At 41.6% G+C, this 23,335-nt stretch overlaps 3 protein-coding genes across 4 annotated transcripts in view; all 3 read left to right on the forward strand.

Moving 5' to 3' along the window:
• The window catches only part of LOC110511907 (lateral signaling target protein 2 homolog), a 145,977-nt gene extending 139,800 nt beyond the window's left edge, over positions 1–6,177 (forward strand). Inside the window, exons 16-17 of the mRNA XM_036937545.1 lie at positions 4,217–4,504; positions 5,876–6,177. Of these exons, the coding sequence (XP_036793440.1) occupies positions 4,217–4,504; positions 5,876–5,899 (312 nt within the window). The 3' untranslated portion in view covers positions 5,900–6,177. The remainder of the gene's footprint in view (positions 1–4,216; positions 4,505–5,875) is intronic.
• LOC110537593 overlaps positions 1–14,293 on the forward strand; it is a 57,718-nt gene extending 43,425 nt beyond the window's left edge. The window contains exons 7-15 of the mRNA XM_036937547.1: positions 7,122–7,176; positions 12,154–12,215; positions 12,293–12,367; positions 12,500–12,538; positions 12,650–12,724; positions 13,033–13,137; positions 13,228–13,362; positions 13,546–13,833; positions 13,990–14,293. Coding sequence (XP_036793442.1) covers positions 12,162–12,215; positions 12,293–12,367; positions 12,500–12,538; positions 12,650–12,724; positions 13,033–13,137; positions 13,228–13,362; positions 13,546–13,833; positions 13,990–14,136 — 918 coding nt within the window. The 5' untranslated portion in view covers positions 7,122–7,176; positions 12,154–12,161 and the 3' untranslated portion in view covers positions 14,137–14,293. The remainder of the gene's footprint in view (positions 1–7,121; positions 7,177–12,153; positions 12,216–12,292; positions 12,368–12,499; positions 12,539–12,649; positions 12,725–13,032; positions 13,138–13,227; positions 13,363–13,545; positions 13,834–13,989) is intronic.
• mks1 (MKS transition zone complex subunit 1) lies at positions 6,432–22,730 on the forward strand. 2 transcript variants are annotated; one of them, XM_021623741.2, is made up of 18 exons: positions 6,432–6,584; positions 16,386–16,507; positions 16,637–16,692; positions 16,786–16,941; positions 17,113–17,210; positions 17,375–17,503; positions 17,630–17,734; positions 17,864–17,972; positions 18,204–18,260; positions 18,457–18,499; positions 18,604–18,666; positions 18,865–18,935; positions 19,025–19,094; positions 20,785–20,892; positions 20,999–21,132; positions 21,232–21,314; positions 21,538–21,635; positions 21,767–22,730. In XM_021623741.2, exons 1-18 carry the CDS (start codon positions 6,508–6,510, stop codon positions 21,868–21,870), a joined length of 1,683 nt encoding a protein of 560 aa, XP_021479416.2. In that variant the 5' UTR covers positions 6,432–6,507; the 3' UTR covers positions 21,871–22,730. The 2 variants fall into 2 exon arrangements, with proteins under 2 accessions (XP_021479416.2, XP_021479417.2); XM_021623742.2 differs by lacking the exon at positions 6,432–6,584 and adding an exon at positions 15,810–16,182.
• The last annotated feature ends 605 nt before the right edge of the window (positions 22,731–23,335 follow it).

A 23,335-nucleotide genomic window follows, 5' to 3' on the forward strand; every position in this document is an offset into this window, starting at 1 on the left:
CTGGACACTTTTACATTTGACCACCACTTAATCTAAGACCTATTATTTAATGAACTGATGAAGAACAAGGCTCAATTACTAAATAGTTACTGCAATTTAAATGTATGAATTTAACAATACATGGTACAATATGAATGTGCTACAAGTATGGATATTTTACTCTAATCTTACTCTTCTCTCTGTATTTACACAACCTTCCTAAGGTATCTGAATAGACAGCCATGTTGAATTTTGTAAATACATTTACAGACTGCCAATATAGAATGCTTTCAATGCCTTACATTTGAAATGAGTTCATTTACAAGATAAAACACATTGTGGGGATCTTCACAGCATGATACATGTTCTGACGAAATATTTAATTTCATAATCACCTCTGTTTTTGCCGAGTTTCACTTACAATTGTAAATTCGAGTTTGTGAATGTACCATTAGCCCCATAATTAAATTTGCGATGATGATCCGCTTAGCAAAGTCAGCCAAAACTTAAAACCAACATTAATATGGAGAAGTCAACATACAAGTGTAAGTAGAAGCAAATGTAAATAAAAAACTCCTGATCCCCAAAATGGGAGAATTAAACAATATGTATATTTGGTGTGTGGGAATGGTCCGTGGATACTTAAGGGACAGTCATGACGAGTGTGTTTAATTTGGTGCTCATGAAGGACAGGAAACACACATAACTCTATCTCTTAAAGTGTACATTTCCCAGCTGTCAGCTTTACATCTGAATGTTGTATAAGATGAATTAATAAGTATAAGAATACTTTTCAAAAGCTAACAATGAGATTTAGTCTTCTAAATCAGAATTGGTTGTTTTATGGTAATTTATGCACAGTCAGTAGCCACGCCCAGGTGATCACAAACATGATGAGACGGCCGGCCCCTTTTCTACCCAAGTATAAAAGCCCCCGTGACGCAATTCAGACTAGACCACGGTGTAAGCTAAGGTTGTAAATGGTTGAATTTCTAAGACCATACAGCGTGTAGCGTTGGCTACACGACTAGAAATTGTTAAACTCTAAAACATTGCCACAGAAGGAGCAAATCTTATACGAGGCCTCTTCAGTCTGCAGCTGGAAATGTACTTAGCCGAGGACGAAGAAAACCGACAAACTCCGAAACACCTATTGTATGCGACAACATGGCCTAATGTATCCACTAGGAACGCAACCAGAGACTTTTCTGTCGATTCCCTCCAGCAGATGGACCTGCGACAACAGAGAGAAACAGCAACATGTTACGTAACCCATGTATGAACTAATTGTGAGTATGTTTTATGTAATTCTGTGATTCATTAAGTTAGTAAATAAATCATTAAGCCAATTTGTATATTACTGATTCATGATTCTATGCTAGGGTTCGTGCAGCTATCCAAGGGTTTGCGACATTCAGTAATGACACTGATGAGGTAATACAATTCATTATTAATAAGCGACTGTTTTGATAAGATATGAAAATAACTGAGGAGTTATATTTGGGACATTGACACTATAAACACATTTTTTTTTCTGTGGTGCCCCGACTTCCTCGTTAAAGTTACGTGATTAGTTTTATTGCGTAATTAAATTACACAGAGAATTGATTTGATAATATACAGTTTTCACATTTAATGATAGTCAACGACACGAAAGAATATAACTTTCCCTGACATCACACTTATACATTGTAATTTTCGATTTACCTGACATAGTAGGATGGCTAACATTCGATGTCTGCGAAGGCATTGTCTTCTAGCCAAGATATGAAATGCAATCATAATTGACTGTAGTGCATAAAAGGCACACACAACAGTTCCATGATGACAGAACACAACCGTGGGATGAACAAGTGACACATTTCTGGGCGGTCCATTTAAAATGAAATAATTCTTCCCTTGCCCTGCAAGTGTCAACTCATCAGACGTCATCACTTTTCTGCTCTTTTGCACACCAGTATCTCTACTTGCACATCACAATCTGCTCATCTTTCACTCCAGTGTTAATTTGCTAAATTATAATTACTTTGCTACTATGGCCTATTTATTGCCTTACCTCCTCACGCCATTATCACGCCATTATCACACACTGTATATAGAATTATAATTTTTTCTATTGTGTTTTTGACTGTACACCACATTCCATGTGTAACTCTGTGTTGTTGTTTGTTTCGCACTGCTTTGCTTTATCTTGGCCAGGTCGCAGTTGTAAATGAGAACTTGTTCTCAACTAGCTTACCTGGTCAAAATAAGGTTAAATACTTTATTTTTTTAAATTAGAAGTGTCCACTTAATTTGAGGGCTGAGGGGAGAAGGTGTGCATTTTAAGTGTTTGGAATACAGCCCTATTGTGTTGTATTGGGATTGTGCCACAGAGCATTATGGGGGTTCTACGTGGTGAGAAATTTAGTGATGTTGGATAGAGATTTAAAAGTGAAGAGTGATAGTTGAGCATTTTTTTGATATTATTCAATTAAAATTCGTTTTTTTAAATTACAGGAGAGCGAGGAGGTATATTAGAAATAGTTTTCTTGGTTTTAGAACTTTATTTTTGTGTGCAGTTAGCAAGCCAAATTTAAATAAATGACACGAATTCCAGTAGCTAGCTAGCGTTACCAGCGCGAGTGTGCAGTTATCTCCCCCAGAAAGGTAGAATGGCCAACGCTGCCGAAAATGTTGTGGATTTTTTTGGTTGAAAAACCATTTTCATTCTCTGGGGTACACGGAAAAGGTGCGAATTAAAAGCGAGGGTCGACCTCTGCTTGAGATCGGTTTCATGAAGAAGGTGAGGGCGTTCAATACTAACTGGTATCAAAAGTAGAACTGGTTAATAGGAGCCTTTCATCAAGTCGCCTGTACTGCCTGCATACAGCCTAAACGCCCTGTCCATCCGATCAGGGTAAACTAATTGGTAACATGTATTTGTGTCAATAGAAAATGTGATCAAATTTAGTATATATATTAAATTGGGCTGGCTAGGCTGCCTATACGTTAATTCAAAATGATTAACGGGAATTCATCAATCAACATGATAGTGATGGCAGACAGATGTGAGTAAAAAAAAATGTAAGGCCAACAGTTGCATAGGCCTGCATGATGCAAGCATGCATAAAGCAAGCTCAGCCCTGTTGTCACGTTCTGACCTTAGTTCTTTTGTTATGTCTTTGTTTAGTATGGTCAGGGCGTGAGTTGGGTGGGTTGTCTATGTTTTGGGATTTCTGTATTTGGCCTGGTATGGTTCTCAATCAGAGGAAGCTGTCAATCGTTGTCCCTGATTGAGAACCATACTTAGGTAGCCTGGTTTCACTTTTGAGTTGTGGGTGATTATGGGTTGAGGAAATCCCCCTCTTAATCTAGTCTAAAAACAATGGATATGAACAAATATAAGGTAGCTGCAGTTTGACAGGTCTGCATCCCCCCAGGAGTTAAAAAACAACATTTGACCTGATTAGGAAAAACTGGTCCCATCAGAGCCCATATAAAACGTTTTTACAAGTGATTAATCACTGTGTTACCTTATTCAATCCAGAGCCTCTCAGCCAGGTCACCTCTGCTATTCCCATAGAGACACAACGGATAGATCAATCTGATTCATATGGCCATTTTGGTTGGCTTGGTTGAATTGACAATCATCCATTCAAGATGCTAAAGAATCGTATACTATGGAAGGTCCTTGAGAGTAAATGCCAGTGTATTCTATGGCTGCCATGAGTACATGCCTTTCTCTGTCCTCAGTCTGGAAGGGTGACTCGGCTGATAGAGAGAAAATATCATGACGTGATCTCATCCTCCAGTTCTGATTACTTTTCCATCTACTCCTTCACTGAGTGTGAATCTGAGGTAAAAGAGTTGTACCCTACCGTCCATGTCTTTGTTGAGTGACATCACTGGGAGGAGGATGGTCTCTGACTAGTTGACTCTGATACACAGTGTGACGAGGATCATGAAAGGAGGACACCACCGCTGAAAGTTGAGAATGGAAATGTGACAAAGCTTGATGTGAGGGATGAGGATGATGATCTCTCTCCACTTCTTCAATGAGTCAGACTTCCTGGTAAGTTCTGTATATTAAATATTTTTTATATATATACATGGGGGATTGGAAATGATGCAGACAATTACTTATTGAGTGTAGTCATGTATCTGCAATGTGTATAGAGTAGTTATAAAGTATTTCTACAGATTGTGTTGAACATAGCACTTTCCTGATATGTTACTTTACTTTCTGGTCCTACAGAGCCCAGGGAAGGTCTCAGGTCCTGTATCTGTCAAGAATGGCCTCTCTCCCTTTGTGACCTCAGCACACCGGACCCTGGCTGAAGCCCTACGGGCCCTGCCCTCTGCTGTAGGCTCTCCCTACCCAGTAAATGTCCCAAGGCCTCGGACTCCTCTCAACCCTGTCATTATCGCTCTGCCCCGAACAGAGAACTTCCCATACCGCCACAGCCCTCGCCTGGCTCCCATCACCAACCTGAGCGAGACCGGCAGGAAGCTGCTCCAGGAAATGGCTGGAGTGGCCCCACAGGTGAGAGGAAATACAAGAAGGGAATATTGGCCGTAAGTCCTTCTATAGTATAGCATAAATCATTTTCTAGTATAGCACAAGAGAAGAGAGAACCCATAAGTTTACATTACTTTATCTCCTTGTCCAAAATATTCAGGAAGGGAAGGTAAATAAGAAAAAGAAGGGCAAAAAATAATTGAAGCAAGAGAAGGCCAGTAAGACGCAACAGATGGGAAATGTTGGAGAAAGTAAGGAGGAGGACAAGAAAGAGGAAAAGAATAGTCTGAGGAAGAGGTGAGGAAATAGAGGAGGGAGAAGTGGGACATAACCAGGGAATACTAGATTATAGAAATAGAACGAGGTAGCAGAGAAAGAGCAGCTTCTGATGTGTAAGTGCAAACTTAAGCAATAAGGCACGAGGAGGTGTGATATATGGCCAATATATCACGGCTAAGGGCTGTTCTTAAGCACGACGCAACACGGAGTGCCTGGATACAGCCCTTAGCTTTGCTATATTGGCCATATACCACAAACCCCCGAGGTGCCTTATTGCTATTATTAACTGGTTACCAATGTAATAAGAGCAGTAAAAATACATGTTTTGTCATACGCGTGGTATACGGTCTTTTATAAACTGGGTGGTTCGAGCCCTGAATGCTGATTGGCTGACAGCCGTGGTATATCAGACCATATACCACAGGCATGACAAAGTATTTAATTTTACTGCTCTAATTACGTTGTTAACCAGTACATAATAGCAATAAGAAACCTTGGGGGTTTGTGGTATATGGCCAATATACCACGGCTAAGGGCTGTATCCAGGCACTCCGTGTTGTGTAAGAACAGCCCTTAGTTGTGATATATTTGCCATATACCACACCCCCTCGTGCCTTTTTGCTTAAATATACTACGGCTTTCAGCCAATCAGCATTCAGGGATCGAACCACCCAGTTTATAATACTATTTATTCTCCTGTGGTTTTTGATTGACATGTTTCTTCAGTGGCTGCTGTCCAAACTGAGATGTTCAAATAAATAATGGCCAACTATTACTTCTACCACACACACAGATTTGAGTATTGGTTATTCCTACAACACACACAAATGTAATTTCAGAGACCGGAACTATGATTAACAAAATACATATATTGGTCTCATTCTTATATTTTGAGACATGCAGCATTATTTAAATAAAAAATATATATTGATCCCCATACAGCCTATGATAATGAATTGGATTTACATGCTTAGGCTTGGAAATATAGCCAGGAGAAGCAAAGGACAGCACCAACCTTAGGGCATTGTCACTGGTATTGGGGTCTTAGGTCTCCTTTGGCCAAAGTGAAGTTGAGTTCAGGGCCGGCCTCCTTGCAATATCTGGTCTCCCACACAGAGATGGAAATCTACACCTGTTTAGACCTTGGAGGATATGGCTTCAGATGAAAGACAGCAGAGAGATGCAGAATGTAAAAGCTTCAAACACATTGATATGCAAATTCAGGACCATTGTACACTGAAGTGGAGCATGCATCTGGTCTGAAGCATGTCAAAAGAGTAGAAAAGAACTGGGACTGGAGGAATACATCACATTTAAACTAAATTAGCATGTATCTGATTTAGCTACACTCATCTGTACTTGAATGGTGCTGTTTGAAAAGTGCATTTCCAATAAAGCTTTTTAAATTGCAGTTATTTGTGTCAGAGATTTTTGTCTTAATTAATTACATCAGGGATTCTTAGGGAATATTATTGTACTGATATTATCTTACCTGTTATCAGTGGGGGGGATTTATTCTGCTGCTCTGGTCTGTATCCCACGGTAAGTGGCGGTAGTGAACCAATAAATAGTTGTATTGCTCGCCAGAAACCCAACCAGGCTGGCAGATAGTTGTTACCATGCAACGAGCAGACACTTGTGAAAAGTACTAGCTACAAAATTGGCAAAATTGTCTGCTGCTATGTACATGTGTATGTTGCTAACCTAGCTAGTTAGCTAGCCATCAATAAAGTTCCTAATGTTACAACATGGCAGACGGCTGGAGCACCGACACCGGAGAGGCTGCCTATCGTTCCCGGGATGCTGTCAAAAACCTTACAATTAAGTAAGTTGCAGTTGGCCGTGGTGTGGCTTTTAGTCATTGCATTGCCATACAAGCAAGACACTGTTAGCTAACGTTAGCTCTCAAAGCAAGGAGCACTACAGGCCAGTGACCCGCACCCGCTGAAGTCAAAATATTTTACCCCTAGCTCAAGTAAGGGTCACTTACTTGGTAGCAGAATTCATACATTCCCAGCCATTTACTGTGTTATGATGCTGTTTGTTTGCACCCAAGGTTGAGACTGAGAGGGAGAAGAGGAAGGTGTGGCGTCAGACCAGAGGAGACGGAACAGCAACAGTGCATATATAGACGTGAGTGACTGAGTGTGTAGTGTTATTCACTGTTGGTGCACTGTAACAATACTTGTATTATAGTTCATCCCAAAATCAAAACTTGAAGATGTTTTTGTAACCCAAAGTGGCCTCATGTCTGATTTGTCCTTATGCATGTGCATACAGTGCACTGATGAAATATTAGTCTTTCAGGCAGGTTAGAGTATGTCCTATGACAATGACCTCTCCTCTCTTTTCCTCCTTTTAGCGTTATGTACGTCATAAAGACTACCTCAACAGCTTGGTTGGCCAGGACTGAAATGGTATGCATGTAGTTTCTAAAGATGACATCATAATCTGCCCTTGTAGCCCACACTCTTGATAATCTCAACCACTGCTCCCTGCTCCAGAATATATAATAATGTTGAATGATGCATTGCCCAACAAACTGCATGTAATGGATCTAATTTACTGGTGAGTGGATGCTATTTCATTTCATTGCTGTAAGTAGTTACGGAAAGAAAAGGAATACATCAGTGTAATATAAATTGCCTGATTTATAAAGGTTGTATAGATCAAGAGTGCCAAGAGATTTGTCTACCGTATGTGTAGAACACAAAGTACAAGCCAAAAGGAGTGGTCTTTCATTCAACTGACAATCAAAACCTTCTTGCATTGATTTGACCCTGAACATTCAGAGTTTGATTGACTCTTCAAACCAAAATCATCAGTGAAGAAACCGTGTACCTTTTAAGCACTACCTCAAACCCCATATCCAAGTATATTACATTTCAACGTATAACAAATGTGAGAGAGCCGTCATTCAATTAGTTTTCTATGTTATCAATCTGTCAATGAAGACACCGGTGCCCCTGGGTGAGCCATCACAGACTCGGGCATGTTTGCTGTGAAACTCTGGGGGTCACTGACAGACAGACGAGAGAATGTTGAGAATGTAGATGTTGAGCCACTGGAGCCCAGTGACTGCTGGTTTGAGAGGCAGATGTCTGCCAATGACTGTGTCCGTGACTATGTCCATGGCCTTGACTGTGGCTGCAGCTGTGTTCGTGACCCAAAGCTATTCTTGAGGGAATATCCATGGTTGTGAACATAACCTGAGAACTCAACAGGGCTCCCCTGTGTATAGTAGGACTGGGCCAAGCCTTCAAATGTCTTTGGTGTGGTCTCGGTAGCCTGTAGGTTGGAGGAAACTGGAGCGTAGGCTTGGACTGGGTAGGAATGATTCTGGAACCAATGAGAATGTGGAGAGTTTACAGAGAGCTTATCTAACTAAACAGTGATTCTCTATCTAATCATGGGGGACCACTAGGTGCCTATTGTACAGTATTCAATTACAGCTGAGGATCATTTATTGAAACTGCTCATTATACTGTAGTACATCATGTACTCTGGCTTGCACCCAGCAATCATGTTAATTTAACGACCTCTCGTCTTGGAGGATAAATGATGCGTCTAGTGCTTTCTCAGTACTCAGGGTGGGTGGACCGTCTTCCTTCTCTATTGATGTAGGGTCATACAGGACATCAATGTTCAGGGGCAACACTTTCATTGGGACAGGGAGACATACCCCCATGAGGGCCATGAGGACGCGGTTGGGTTGGCTGTTTGGACTATTTATCTGACCGGATGGGGAAAAAAACACTTCTAAAACCAGAGTTGTCCCTCAGCAGCCTGAAAGGCATCTTCTTATCCAGGACTGATGCTCTAGCATCAGACATGTCTAGAGGTGGGTGCCAGCCCCTTCCGTATGTTTCACCCGAGCAAGATAAGGAGAATGTGTGACACAGTGATGGTAGATTTTCCTAACCAAACATCCCGTTATGTTCAGCATGAGGACTCAACACACATTTCAAGCATATTTGTCACGTTCTGACCTTAGTTCCTTTGTTTTTGTCTTCGTTTTAGTATGGTCGGGGCGTGAGTTAGGGTGGGTAGACTATGTTTGTTTTTCTACGTTGGTTTTTGAGTTTGGACTGGTATAGTTCTCAATCAGAGGCAGGTGTCGTTAGTTGTCTCTGATTGAGAATCATACTTAGGTAGCCTTTTTCCACCTGTGTTTCGTTGGTGTTTATTTTCTGTTTTGTGTGTCATCACTAGACAAGACTGTTTCGTTTGTTCGTTCTTCCTAGTTGTTATTTTGTTTAGTGTTCAGTTTTGATTATATTAAAAATCATGAACACTTACCACGCTGCACCTTGGTCCTCACCTTCTTCCACCGACGACGGCCGTTACAATATTATTTATTTTTATTTAACCTTTATTTAACTAGGCAAGTCAGTTAAGAACAAATTCTTATTTACAATGACGGCCTACCCTGGCCAAACCCGGACAGAGCTGGGCCAATTGTGCACGGCCCTATGGGATTCCCAATAACGGCCAGATGTGATACATTCTGAATTCGAACCAGGGACTGTAGACTGAGATGCAGTGCCTTAGATCACAGCGCCGCACATAAACATGTTACCACTTAACTACACTAGTAAGCTCACTTAAAGCTGTGACATACTGCAGTGTATGTGTTATTTTCAACAACAATAAGGTTGGAGTAAGGATAGAGATCCCCCCTGCTATGATGGGGTTGCAGAGGAAGAGAGTGTGGGACCAAAAGTGTTACTATGACCAGAAACAGCCAGGCCAGGGCTAACATGGGTGATTATGAGAAAGCCCTTAACCATAAGTGAGTACACTGTGGCCATATACCCATATTGGAGGGGGATACAGGAACAAACCCCTCCACTTGATTCTGGGCAGATGCACCAAACAGTACTAGCCCCGCGGTTGTGTACAACACCCCTGTGTTGATAGAGAGCAGCTGAAACATGAGGAGGAACCAAACAGTGCCCACACTCTTCTCAATCCCACCACAGAGGAACACCAGAACCCCAATGCTGAGGAGTATCTGGATCTCTGTCTGGTGGTGGAAGGAGTATGTGATGAGCTTGTGTAACGCAAAGGAAGAGGAGAGGATTAAACGGAAATTATCGGGTTGACAGACATCAGAGGCATTGATTGATGTGTTGTGCTCTAGCTTGCTGCTGTAGCCTACTGGCACCATCTGTTACGTCATTAACGTTAGCTACACGTTGTAGAAAGCTAGATAACGTTACAACAGTCCCATTCAAAGTAGCTAGCTACCGAGCATGATTCTTGAGTCACTCAACCCCTCCTTGCTAAGGTACCATGCCCATTGGCAAAAACTGTAGTTCCAAGACTTTAGACATCCTCTGATAAACCGAAATATGTAGTGACAGTAAACAAAACTGATGATACTATAATGACAGCAACAATGTCACTTGTTAGCCTGAACTCAGGAGTAAAACTCTTGAACCTCTGAACCACATCTTTCTAAACTATTCGGGTGATCATCTTGATGCTCAGTACAAACTTGTCAAACTACTAGAGGATAATCAAGCACATTACAAAATGTCAGTAACGACACCTTTCCTCCAATATTGCACAACACTTTAGCCAAGACTGGAGTAGCTAGCTTGCTAAACCAAAACAAACGCCACCCCCTCAATAATATGCCATATATATCCATAAATGTCCATTTACAATGAGCTCATGTTCAGAAATTACTCAAACATGTCCGCAGGAAATCTAGGTAGCACGGCAAGATAACGTAAATAGACATCATAAACTTTGGCTAAATATACATGTTCTACATATAGTTAGAAAGATACACTGCTTCTTTATGCAACCGCTTTGTTACATTTCTTTTTAACGTTACAGAAATCGCACACTATTCAATATGCTGAGACGGCGCTCAGATATAAGCTACATTTCTCCGTAATGTTGGAGTCAACAGAAACACAGATTTAAGCATAAATATTCCCTTACCTTCGATGGTCTTCGTTCAGAATGTTCTGGAAGGGTTCATACTTACCCAATACATCGTTTGGTTTCAAGTCTTGCGTCTTTGTATTAGCTACTGCTAATAACATCAGCTGAAATGCACCCAAAATGTCCTCTGGTCCGGAAAAGTTGCGCATCAAAACTTCAAAATTACATATTATATGTCGACTAAACAGGTCAAACTAAGTGCAGAAGCAAGCTTTATGATGTTTTTAACACACAAAACAAATTTCAATTCAACCGGGCATCGTTTGCTCTTCCCAGGAGTGCTGGAACAAAGGAATGGCTGTGACCAATTCGCGCCCTAACGCACAGGTTTTTTCTCGCGGCACTTACTCAAATCACTCCCATAGGGTCAATTCTCGCGCGATTTGAACGATTAAACGCTCTACAGAATGAGGACATCAGACCCAGATCCACAAGTGGTTGGGAAGGGTGGGGGCGATGACGTCAAAGTTGCTCCAACTTTCATGACCACAAAACTAGTTTGGAAGAATGCATGCCCTGTGAGTTCTGCTATACTTACAGACATAATTCCAACGGTTTTAGAAGCTTTAGAGTGTTTTCTATCCAATAATAATTATTATATGCATATATTAGCAATTTTTTACATTTTTTTTCTTCAGTTTTCTAGGGGTACCCAATTTCTCCAAAGGGGGCGTAAATCTGCCATGTCCTCAACAGGTTTTAAAGGCAGTGCTGCATTTAAAGACACTTCCTTCCACCTGCTGGCTTGTGCCTGAAATGTGATGACCAAGGAGTCCTCAACAGCTCATGTGAGTTAGATAGAAAGTTAGATATATTTGATTGGACAGTTTAATAAAATAATAAAACCCGTTTAATTAAATAAAACGTGTCAGGCCAGGGACAACACAATAAAGTAAACGGCTTCCATTGTGGTCCCTTAATGTTACTCAAAGTAAAACAATAATACAACAAAATATTTGGCAAGGAATGGTTTCTTCCTATTGATATCATGTTGGCCTATCTATGTAAAACGTCCAACCAACCATCGATACAACCATTACTCAGTTAGTAAGATATAATAAGTACATCACTTTCGTTATTGAGAAAGAACCAGTTAAAAGATGATTCCACCAGTCCGGCTCCAAACAAGCGTTTTTCTTGTGACGTATTAAGCGCAGTCATAAAGCTGTGACCCAAAATGACGTAACCATGCATTAATTTACTACATAAATGGTGTTCAGATTTGATTTAATCTGTACAATAATTTTCTTCACTCAGGTTGTTGCAGGTAATCTTTGGCCTTTTGGGGCACCTCCTTCCCAACATATATATATATATATATATATACATACATATATAGGGAATAGGGTGCCATTTGCGATGCCATCTTTGTGTGTGTGTGTGTGTGTGTCAGGATGTGTTTTGTGTCAGTTAATTGATGGAAATGTTTCCCTCAGAAAGAAAGATGGATCGTAATGATGAGAGAATCAAAAGAGCTTTAAGACGCCGCCCTTATGTGGTAAATATCAAATATTCCTTTGTTTTGTCCTGTTTTTGTTATATTATCACATTTTAAATTGAGTGTTGTGTTGACAGTTGAAACCAGTGAGGGTGAACACCCCTGATTCCGTGTTGTGGCCAACCGGCAAGGTGCACAGAAGGCCACAGCCTGTAAGTCATATCTGACCTGAAACAAAAACACATACACATTAGTTATGCATTCTGCATGTACAAACTGCAGTTCTCAGAATTAAAGCAAATGCAGATATCCCTATCTAACCTCATTGAATGCTGTCTTGACAGTCTACTTCAGTGCAGACCACTCAGATCCACAAAAGGCCTGTAAGTCACATTCAAATTCAACCACATAACAGTCCTTATATTATTTATTGATACACAATTCAAGGCCAAAATGAGCAAAGCAGTGTTGAATTCATTCTTTACTGTTAACAGCCAATCATTGTGAGCTATGGGCAGGACCAGACATCTGGGGATGGATGGAGCATCAATCCAGAGCCTCTCAGCCAGGTCATCTCTGCTGTTCCCATAGAGACACAACAGTTAGATCAATCTGTTGATTCATATGGCCATTTTGGTTGGCTTGGTTGAATTGACAATTATCCATTCGAGATGCTAAAGAATCCTGTACTATGGAAGATCTTTAGCCCCACCCCTAATGTTATGGGAGTTGCATTTATTGCATTTTCAGTTACCCATATATTACTCACTACTTGTACAACCATGTTGGATTGCCTACATATTCTACATTTCCTTGAGGGTCAATGCCAGTGTATTCTATGGCTGCCATGAGTACATGCCTTTCTCTGTCTCCTCAGTCTGGAAGGGTGACTCGGCTGATAGAGAGAAAATATGATGACGTGATCTCATCCTCCAGTTCTGATGACTTTTCCATCTACTCCTTCACTGACTGTGAATCTGAGGTAAAAGAGTTGTACCCTCCGGTACATGTCTTTGTTGAGTGACATCACTGGGAGGAGGATGGTCTCTGACTAGTTGACTCTGATACACAGTGTGATGATGAGGATCATGAAAGGAGGACACCAAAGCTGAAAATTGAGAATGGAAAGGTGACAAAGCTTGATGTGAGGGATATGGACGAGGATGATGATCTGTCTCTCCACTCCTTCGATGAGTCAGACTTCCTGGTAAGTTCTGTATATTAAATATGTTTTATATATATACATGGGGGATTGGAAATGATGCAGACAATTACTTATTGAGTGTAGTCATGTATCTGCAATGTGTATAGAGTAGTTATAAAGTATTTCTACAGATTGTGTTGAACGTAGCACTTTCCTGATATGTTACTTTACTTTCTGGTCCTACAGAGCCCAGGGAAGGTCTCAGGTCCTGTATCTGTCAACAATGGCCTCTCTCCTCTTGTGACCTCAACACACCGGACCCTGGCTGAAGCCCTACGGGCCCTGCCCTCTGCTGTAGGCTCTCCCTACCCAGTAAATGTTCCAAGGCCTCGGACTCCTCTCAACCCTGTCGTTATCATTCCGCCCCGAACAGAGAATTTCCCATACCACCACAGCCCTCGCCTGGCACCCATCACCAACCTGAGCGAGACCGGCAGGAAGCTGCTCGAGGAAATGGCTGGAGTGGCCCCACAGGTGAGAGGAAATACAAGAAGGGAATATTGGCCATAAGTCCTTCTATAGTATAGCATAAGTCCTTCTCTAGTATAGTATAGCTCTAGGTATAGCAGCTCAAGAGAAGAGAAAACCCATAAGCTTACATTAATTTATCTGCTTGTCCAAAATATTCAGGAAGGGAAGGTCAATAAGAAAAAGAAGGGCAAGGCCAAAAAAGAATTGAAGCAAGAGAAGGCCAGTAAGACGCAACAGATGGGAAATGTTGGAGAAAGTAAGGAGGAGGACAAGAAAGAGGAAAAGAAGAGTCTGAAGAAGAGGTGAGGAAATAGAGGAGGGAGAAGTGGGACATCACCAGGGAATACTAGACTAGAGAATTAGAGAAATAGAATGAGGTAGCAGAGAAAGAGCAGCTATCTGATGTGTAAGTGCAAACTTAAGCAATAAGGCACGAGAAGGTGTGATATATGGCCAATATATCACGGCTAAGGGCTGTTCTTAACCACGACGCAACACGGAGTGCCTGGATACAGCCCTTAGCCGTGGTATATTGGCCATAAACCACAAACCCCCGAGGTGCCTTATTGCTATTATTAACTGGTTACCAACGTAATAAGAGCAGTAAAAATACATGTTTTGTCATGTGCGTAGTATACGGCCTGTTATAAACTGGGTGGTTCGAGCCCTGAATGCTGATTAGCTGACAGCCGTGGTATATCAGACCGTATACCACAGGCATGACAAAGTATTTAATTTTACTGCTCTAATTACGTTGTAAACCAGTTCATAATAGCAATAAGAAACCTTGGGGGTTTGTGGTATATGGCCAATATACCACGGTTAAGGGCTGTATCCAGGCACTCCGTGTTGTGTTGTGCGTAAGAACAGCCCTTCGCTGTGGTATATTGGCCATATACCACACCCCCTCGTGTCTTTTTGCTTAAATATACCACGTCTTTCAGCCAATCAGCTTTCAGGGATCGAACCACCCAGTTTATAATACTATTTATTCTCCTGTGGTTTTTGATTGACATGTTTCTTCAGTGGCTGCTGTCCAAACTGAGATGTTCAAAGAAATAATGGCCAACTATTACTTCTACCCCACACACACACACACACACATATTTTGAGTATTGGTTATTCCTACAGCACACACAAACTTATTTTCAGAGACAGGAACTATGATTAGCAAAATACATATATTGGTTTCATTCTTATATTTTGAGACATGCAGCATTATTTAAAAAAAAAAATATGATATTGATCCCCATACAGCCTATGATAATGAGTTGGATTTACATGCTTAGGCCTGGAAATATAGCCAGGAGAAGCAGGGTCAACACCTCTACTCATGTCATAAGTGCCATGACATCTTTAGTAACCACAGAGAGAGATAAGACCTCTGTCTCCACAGTCTCATCCAAAGAACAGCACCAAGCTTAGGGCAGTGTCACTGGTATTGGGGTCTTAGGTCTCATTTGGACAAAGGGAAGAGAAGAGGCCCTTTACTGGTCTCCTTGAAATATCTGGTCTCCCACACAGAGATGGAAATCTACACCTGTTTAGACCCTGGAGGATATGGCTTCAGATGAAAGACAGCAGAGAGATGCAGAACGTAAAAGCTTCAAACACATTGATATGCAAATTCAGGACCATTGTACACTGAAGTGGAGCATGCATCTGGTCTGAAGCATGTCAAAAGAGTAGAAATGAACTGGGACTGGAGGACTGCATCACATTTAAACTAAATTAGCATGTATCTGATGTAGCTACACTCATCTGTACTTGAATTGTGCTGTTTGAAACGTGAATTTCCAATAAAGCTTTTTAAATTCAAATTATTTGTGTCAGACATATTTTTGTCTCAATTAATTACATTAGGGGTTGTTAAACTTTTTACATCAAGGGAATATTATTTTACTGATATTATCTTACCTGTTATCAGTGGGGGGATTTATTCTGCTGCTCTGAACTGTATCCCACGGTAGGTGGCGGTAGTGAACCAATAAATAGTTGTATTGCTCGCCAGAAACCCAACCAGGCTGGCAGATAGTTGTTACCATGCAACGAGCAGACGCTTGTGAAAAGTACTAGCTACAAAATTGGCTAGCTAGTAAAGTTCCTGCTGCAAACCATCTTTATTCTAGATACATAGCGCGCGTGTGTATGTTGCTAGTTAAGCTAACGTTAGCTTCCTATTTAGCTAAGAATAATATTTATTAAGCCACCAACTGCAGCATAGCTAGCTAACCTAGCTAGCAAGCATCAATACATTAGTTCCCAACGTAACAACATGGCAGACGGCTGGAGCACTGACACGGGAGAAGCTGTCTATCGTTCCCGGGATGCTGTCAAAAACCTTAAAATGAAGTAAGTTGGCGTTTGTGTGGCTTTTAGTCCTTGCATTGCCATACAAGCAAGACACTGTCGTTAGCTAACGTTAGCTCTCAAAGCAGATGATGATAAACACCCAGTATATTGCTTGACCTGATCCCTGAGTTTGCCATGAAAACATGGCATTTAGCTAGCTGGAATCCTGTTTACTTTGTTTATATTTACAATGGTGGTTACAGGATCCGTATTCAGAGAGTCACCTCCACAGCAGCCCTCTCTCAACACCTTCAGCAGCAGGTTTGGACTCAACAGGAGAGGGGAGGCATTGAGCTGGACACCCTCAACTCACAGTCTCAATCAGGTATTAACACTGTTTTGAAACAGAAAGATGATGTGAAAAATAAAGATGATGTTAGATGCTTCTTAGTTGAGTAGATGTTATTTTCGTGGTGGCTAGATATGGACCACAACATCTTGGTTTTGTTTTCAGCTGGAGATGATGATGAGGAGTTAGTGGTAGGCTGGCAGGAGAAGCTGTTCAGTCAGGTAGGTCCTCTACCAGTGTCCTTATAACAAATAAGACTTGACTGTTTAGGATAGTTTGATGTTGCATGGTAAGGTGCGTGTGTGTGTGTGCAGTATGAAGTGGATTTGTTCCAGAGTGAGTCAGTATGCCAGACTCCACTGGAGAGACAATATCACACAGAGATCATGGCTCAGGAGCGGACCAGGGGCAGACGGAACCGCAGGATTTTTACCTACACCGATTTTGACCGCTTCACCAATTGGGAAGGGGTGAGTTTCTACTGATTCTCCATTTCATTAATGTTTTTCAAAACAATCCATCCTGGACAGATGTAATTCCTCAAGAGGAGTGGGTTGTCCAGTATTGTAGTAGCATTTACCTAATTTCTGTCCCAAAGAAATGTAATTGTTTTAAAGCTGTTATTGATATACTCACTACAGCATTCCCAGAGTATGGTGACGCAGGTCAAGTCCAACCCTACTTTCCTGGCAGAAAGGATGGCCAATGTCAGACACAGACGACAGGACAGACGCCCAGTGTAGGTCCCTGTTACTCACCAAAGTGAATTATTATTAAAGTGAATGTAATTGAAGCAGCATTGATGCGTCGTGCTGTTTTGAAGACAAACAGTGTACCGGTATGTTCACATTACACCATACCCTTGTATGCAAAATGTGTTTGTGGTATTCTGTTGGTCTGCAGTGACAGCACCATCCCCAAGTCCAGGCTGATTACCTGGGAGCCCTCGGAGGACTTTGTGAAGACCAGCCACATGGTCAACACACCTGTACAGACCATGCACATCATGGGGGACCTGGGACCACCGGGGAAGTGAGTAGAACAAGGGGAAAAACCACTATGTAGCCTATACACTTATTACACTGCTTTGTATGTAATAACTTTGAAGTAGATTCCAATTCAGGCATTGAAGTGGCATTTTATTATTGTATTTCTCAGACTTGGCCAAAAGGAGAAGGAATGCTTGTTGTGCATGATAAGAGCAGATGGAAATGGAGTGGTTACCATCAAACCAGACTTCAACAAAGGCAAGGAGCCCTACAGGCAAGTGACCCGCACCCGCTGAAGTCAAAATGTTTTACCCCTAGCTCAAGTAAGGGTCACTGACTTGGTAGCAGAATACATACAGTACAAGCCATGGACTGTGTTATGATGCTGTGTGTTTGTGCCCAGAGTTGAGACGGAGGGGGAGAAGAGGGAGGTGTGGCGTCTAACCCTGGAGAACGTGTCAGAAGGCATCAGACCAGAGGAGAAGGAACGGGAACAGCGCATGTATAAAGATGTGAGTGACTGAGTGTGTAGTGTTATTCACTGTTGGTGCACTGTAATAATACTTGTATTATAGTTCATCCCAAAATCAAAACTTGGAAGATGTTTTTGTATCCCAGTGGCCTAATATCAGATTTGTCCTTATGCATGTACATACAGTACACTGATGAAATATTATTATAGCCTTTCAGGCAGGTTAGAGTCTTTTCTATGACGATGACCTCCTCTCTTTTTCTCCTTTCAGCTTTATGTACGTCATAAAGACTACCTCAACAGCTTGGTTGGCCAGGACTTTGAAATGGTATGTATGTAGTCAGTGACAGATCCTTAACATAAGTTGTTTAATCAGCAAAGGTCACCTGCGGTATTAGCTCAGTATTTGGTCATTCAAATACGCACTAATGCTCAGAAACCCATACATTTCAGGTGTTTTGGTGAAACGCCAAGTCAATGTATGAAATTATGTGATGGATTAAGTCTGTGTTTGTGTCCTTCAGCCACCCCCTGGAATTCTGCGTCTGTTGGTGAATGGAGAAATAGGTCAGTAATGGGAGAGACAGTTATAATATGACTTTTCAATATACTGTATTTTAAAATAGGCACTTCCTTAGGTCTCCTGTAGTGACAATTTCTCTGCTCTCCAGACTCAGCCAAAGGCTTTGAATATGACAACTTATACGTCCACTTTTTCCTGGAGCTGCCCCACAGTGAGTCAAAATAAACGGTCAACTTTATAGAGAAAAATATCCCACTTCTTACACATATTGTCAATATACTGTATGTCTTTTACATCATTTAACTTTGTAAGCTCTATATACAACTAAATTCCTGTCTCTTTAGAGAATATAGCTGGTTGTTTTTAATAAGTTGTTTTCAACTAACCCTACCTTCCCTGTTCTGCCTAGATTGGTCCACTCTGCCATTCCACTCTCTCTCTGGCGTGACTCAGACATGTCGCACAAAGACCATAGGAAAGGTGGGGACATACTTCAGGTCTTCACATTAATCTATGTTCTTATTAGAGACATAGGCAAATATCTGAACATGCTTTTATTATGCTTGCAGGACGACGTGGCTTTCTTCAGCTACCCATTCAGCTTTGAGGCATTCTTCAGGAGAGAGGATGAGACAGAGGGTGAATTTGCATTGTAATTCACTCTTTCCACATTTTGTTACTTTTCAGCCTTAATCTAAAATGGATTAAATATTTTTTCCCCTAATCGATCTACACACAATACCCCATAATGACAAAGTGAAAACCGATCCTATGCATATCCTTTGCTATGAGACTCGAAATTGAGCTCAGTTGCATCCTGTTTCCATTGATCGTCCTTGAGATGCTTCTACAACTTGATTGGAGTCCACCTGTGGTAAATTCAATTGATTGGACATGATTTGGAAAGACACACACCTGTCTATATAAGGTCCCACAGTTGACAGTGCATGTCAGAGCAAAAACCAAGCCATAAGGTGGAAGGAATTGTCCGTAGAGCTCAGAGACAGGATTGTGTCGAGGCACAGATCTGGGGAAGGGTAACAAAACATTTCTGCAGCATTGAAGGTCCCGCAAAACACAGTGGCATCCATCATTGTTAAATGGAAAAAGTTTGTAACCCCCAAAACTCTTCCTAGAGCCGGCCGCCTGGCCAAACTGAGCAATCGGGGACGAAGAGCCTTGGTCAGGGAGGTGACCAAGAACCCTATGGTCACTCTGACAGAGCTCCAGAGTTCCTCTGTAGAGATGGGAGAAACTTCCAGAAAGACAACCATCTCTGCAGCACTCCCCCAATCGGGCCTTTATGGTATGGCCAGATGGAAGCCACTCTTCAATAAAAGGCACATGACAGCCCGCTTGGAGTTTGCACCTAAAGGACTCTAAGAGCATGAGAAACAAGATCCTCTGGTCTGATGAAACCAAGATTCAACTCTTTGGCCTGAATGCCAAGCGTCACGCCTGGAGAACACCAGGCATCGCTCATCACCTGGCCAAGCATGGTGGTGGCAGCATCATGCTGTGGGGCTGTTTTTCAGCGGCAGGGACTGGGAGACTAATCAGGCTTGAGGGAAAGATGAACGGAGAAAAGTACAGAGAGATCCTTGATGCAAACCTGCTCCAGAGTGCTCAGGACCTCAGACTGGGCAAAGGTTAACCTTCCAACAGGACAACGACCCTAAGCACACAGCCAAGACAACGCAGGAGTGGCTTTGGGACAAGTCTCTGAATGTCCTTGAGTGGCCCAGCCAAAGCCCAGACTTGAACCTGATTGAACATCTCTGGAGAGACCTGAAATTAGCTGTGCAGCAACGCTCTCCATCCAACCTGACAGAGCTTGAGAGGTTCTGCAGAGAAGAATGGGAGAAACTCTCCAAATACAGGTGTGCCAAGCTTGTGGCGTCATACCCAAAAAGACTTGGCTGTAATTGCTGCCAAAGGTGTTTAAACAAAGTACTGAGTAAAGGGTCTGAATAGTTATGTAAATGTGATATTTATTTTTTATTTTATTTATTTAGAAACATTTCTAAAGCCCTGTTTTTACTTTTTCATTATGGGGTATTATGTGTAGATTGATGAGGGGGGGAAACGATTTTATCCATTTTAGAATAAGGCTGTACCGTAACAAAATGTGGAAAAGGTGAAGGGGTCTGAATACTTTACAAATGCACTATTATATTGTATTTGTATCAAAATAAATATTTTGTTTATATTGTATTCCTAAACATAATTATTGTATTTGTGCCAGGCGTTTTCAGGGCTCCATGCATTTTATCACAACATTTCTTCATATGGCATTTCTTTCATTTTCCTGCTAATTATTTTGTCATAGAATCCCTCCCCCAATGGCCAGTTCTGTACTTCAAAGTCCTCTCCCTGGACTTCTGGCAGCGCTACAGAAATGAAGGCTATGGCTACCTGGTCATTCCTTCCACTCCTGGTAAGATGTGTATAGAGCATGGTGCTGTTCAATGACAGTCGGAATTGTTTTCTGAAAGTAGCTTAAATGATGATCTACTCTGGCTGTGTGTGTCTGTATCCCATAGGCAAGCATACAATAACATGTCATACGTGGAGACCGCTCCAGACGGGAACAGTGTCAGAACTGAGACGCTTCTTCATTGGTGGATCCCCTGAGCTGGAGGACTACAGTTACGTCAGAGTCCCAGGAACCTTTAAGGTACAATGAAAATACTGCAATTCTCTGAATAAAGTCCTGAAAACACCGACTTCGAAGAGAAGTATTTAAATACAAGTCTAGCTAACACTGTCTGTGTAGGGAGAGCGGCTGAGTCGCTTTGGCTTCCGCACACAGACCACAGGCAGCGTCACCTTCAACCTCCATTGTATCCAGCACGCCAGGTGAGTCTGGTTTAAGTCAAGACTTTCTGTTGGTTGCACAGATGAAAATACCACATTGAATATTTACAGATTATTTATGAGGGGTCTACAGTATTATGTTCTTTTGGTATGGGGTAAAGCAGCAGAATGAAAAAGGTTCAGACTTCTAGAGATCTGGATTCTTTCCATTTGGGCCATATTTTCTGTTGTTTGTTTGACATCACTCTGCTTGTCTTTTGTGAAGGGCATTTGTTGATGCCAGCACCCTGAAGAAGAGGAGGCAGAGTGTTCTAGACCAGCTGGGAGGCTTCAGTCAGCAAGGTTCTGTCTATAATGTCCTGGGTAAGGAATGTAATGTCCAAATACAAATCATTGAGAAAGAATAACAAAATGTCAAGATGCTGGTACACAATATGCTGAGTGAAAGAAAATAAGTAGTCTGGTAAACAATCGATTTGTGCTCTAATTGGCAGAGGCATTCCAGAGGGCCAGGAGACGGATGCAGGAGGCCAGAGAGAGTCTTCCCAGAGACCTCATAAACACTACAGCCCAACAAAACTCTGAGTCCACTGCATAGACACGTACATGGTTTACATACAGTAGGCAGCACAGCATTCACCTGTAAGAAAATGCTGAGGAAATTCCATCTCCCTGTTCAACAGCCGTCTGTTTTTGTTCTGTAATTTTGTAATTATTACTATGCATGTACACCTGTATAGACTGAATATATCAAACATTAGGAACACCTTGGACCACCCCCCTTTTTTACCGAGACAGTCTAAATTCGTCGGGGCATGGACTCTATAAGGTGTTGAAAGCATTTCACAGGGATGCTGGCCCATGTTGACTCCAATGCTTCCCACAGTTGTGTCAAGATGGCTGGATTTCATTTGGGTGGTGGACCATTCTTGATACACACGGGAAACTGTTAAGCGTGAAAAACCCAGCAGCGTTGCAGTTCTTGACACAAACCAGTGCACCTGACACTACCATACACCGTTCAAAGGCACTTAAATGTTTTTGTCTTGCCCATTCACAATCTGAACGGTACACAAATACGATCCATGTCTCAATTATCTCCAGGCTTAAAACTTCTTCTTTAACCTGTCCCCTCCCCTTCATCTACACAGATTTGAAGTGGATTTAAAAGTAACATCAATAAGGGATCCTAGCGTTCACCTTCATTCACCTGGTCAGTCTATGTCATGGAAAGAGTAGGTGTTCTTAATGTTTTGTATACTAATTTTCTATGTGCTTCTGATACAGTATTTTAAGAGCGACTTTATAGCGCGCTGTCAGATGATAAAGTATTTTCCATGTTTTGTTATCATAGTTTGTCAATTGATTTTATAATAAAACTGAGATATACCTATTTTAGATTCACATCTTTAAAAAGTAAAATGTCTTTGAGGCTTTCTATACCTTCTTTTCCCATGTTTTATATGAAACATTACTCTGCTATCATTTAGTCAAATACATGTTTACCTTTGGGAGAAATGAGATGAGCACAGGTCTACCTAGTAAAGTCCAGGTTATATCAAGCCTGTACTGGCATAAGATGAGACTCGTCACTCTTCTCCTCTCTCCTCTTTTCACCCTATGGTGTGTGCAGCTCACTGCTGAGCGTGTCTCAATCCCATGTGTAGCAAAGTGTCCGAGAGGAGTGAGGGTGCCAGGAAACTGTCAGTGCTGGCGCTCCCCTCTGCCCGTCTGGACATCTGCTGCACCTGTCTCAGTCACCAGCCCTGCTGGCACCGCCACAGAGTGGCCTGGCGCTGGCCATGGTGTGAACATGGTCTGTCTCCCTCTCCTAAGTAAACTTTATACATTACAAACATCTATAGTTGGTTGTCCTGATGGATACTTGCTAGCAATATAATGCAGGCAGTGAAGTGTATATATGTATATATTACCAGTCAAAAGTTTGGACACACCTACTTATTTAAGGGTTTTTCTTTATTTTTTTTAAACTATTTTCTACATTGTAGAATAATAGTGAAGACATCAAAACTATGAAATAGCACATATGGAATCATGTAGTA

Source organism: Oncorhynchus mykiss, chromosome 12 (genome assembly GCF_013265735.2).
Source record: "Oncorhynchus mykiss isolate Arlee chromosome 12, USDA_OmykA_1.1, whole genome shotgun sequence".
Taxonomy (NCBI): domain Eukaryota; kingdom Metazoa; phylum Chordata; class Actinopteri; order Salmoniformes; family Salmonidae; genus Oncorhynchus; species Oncorhynchus mykiss.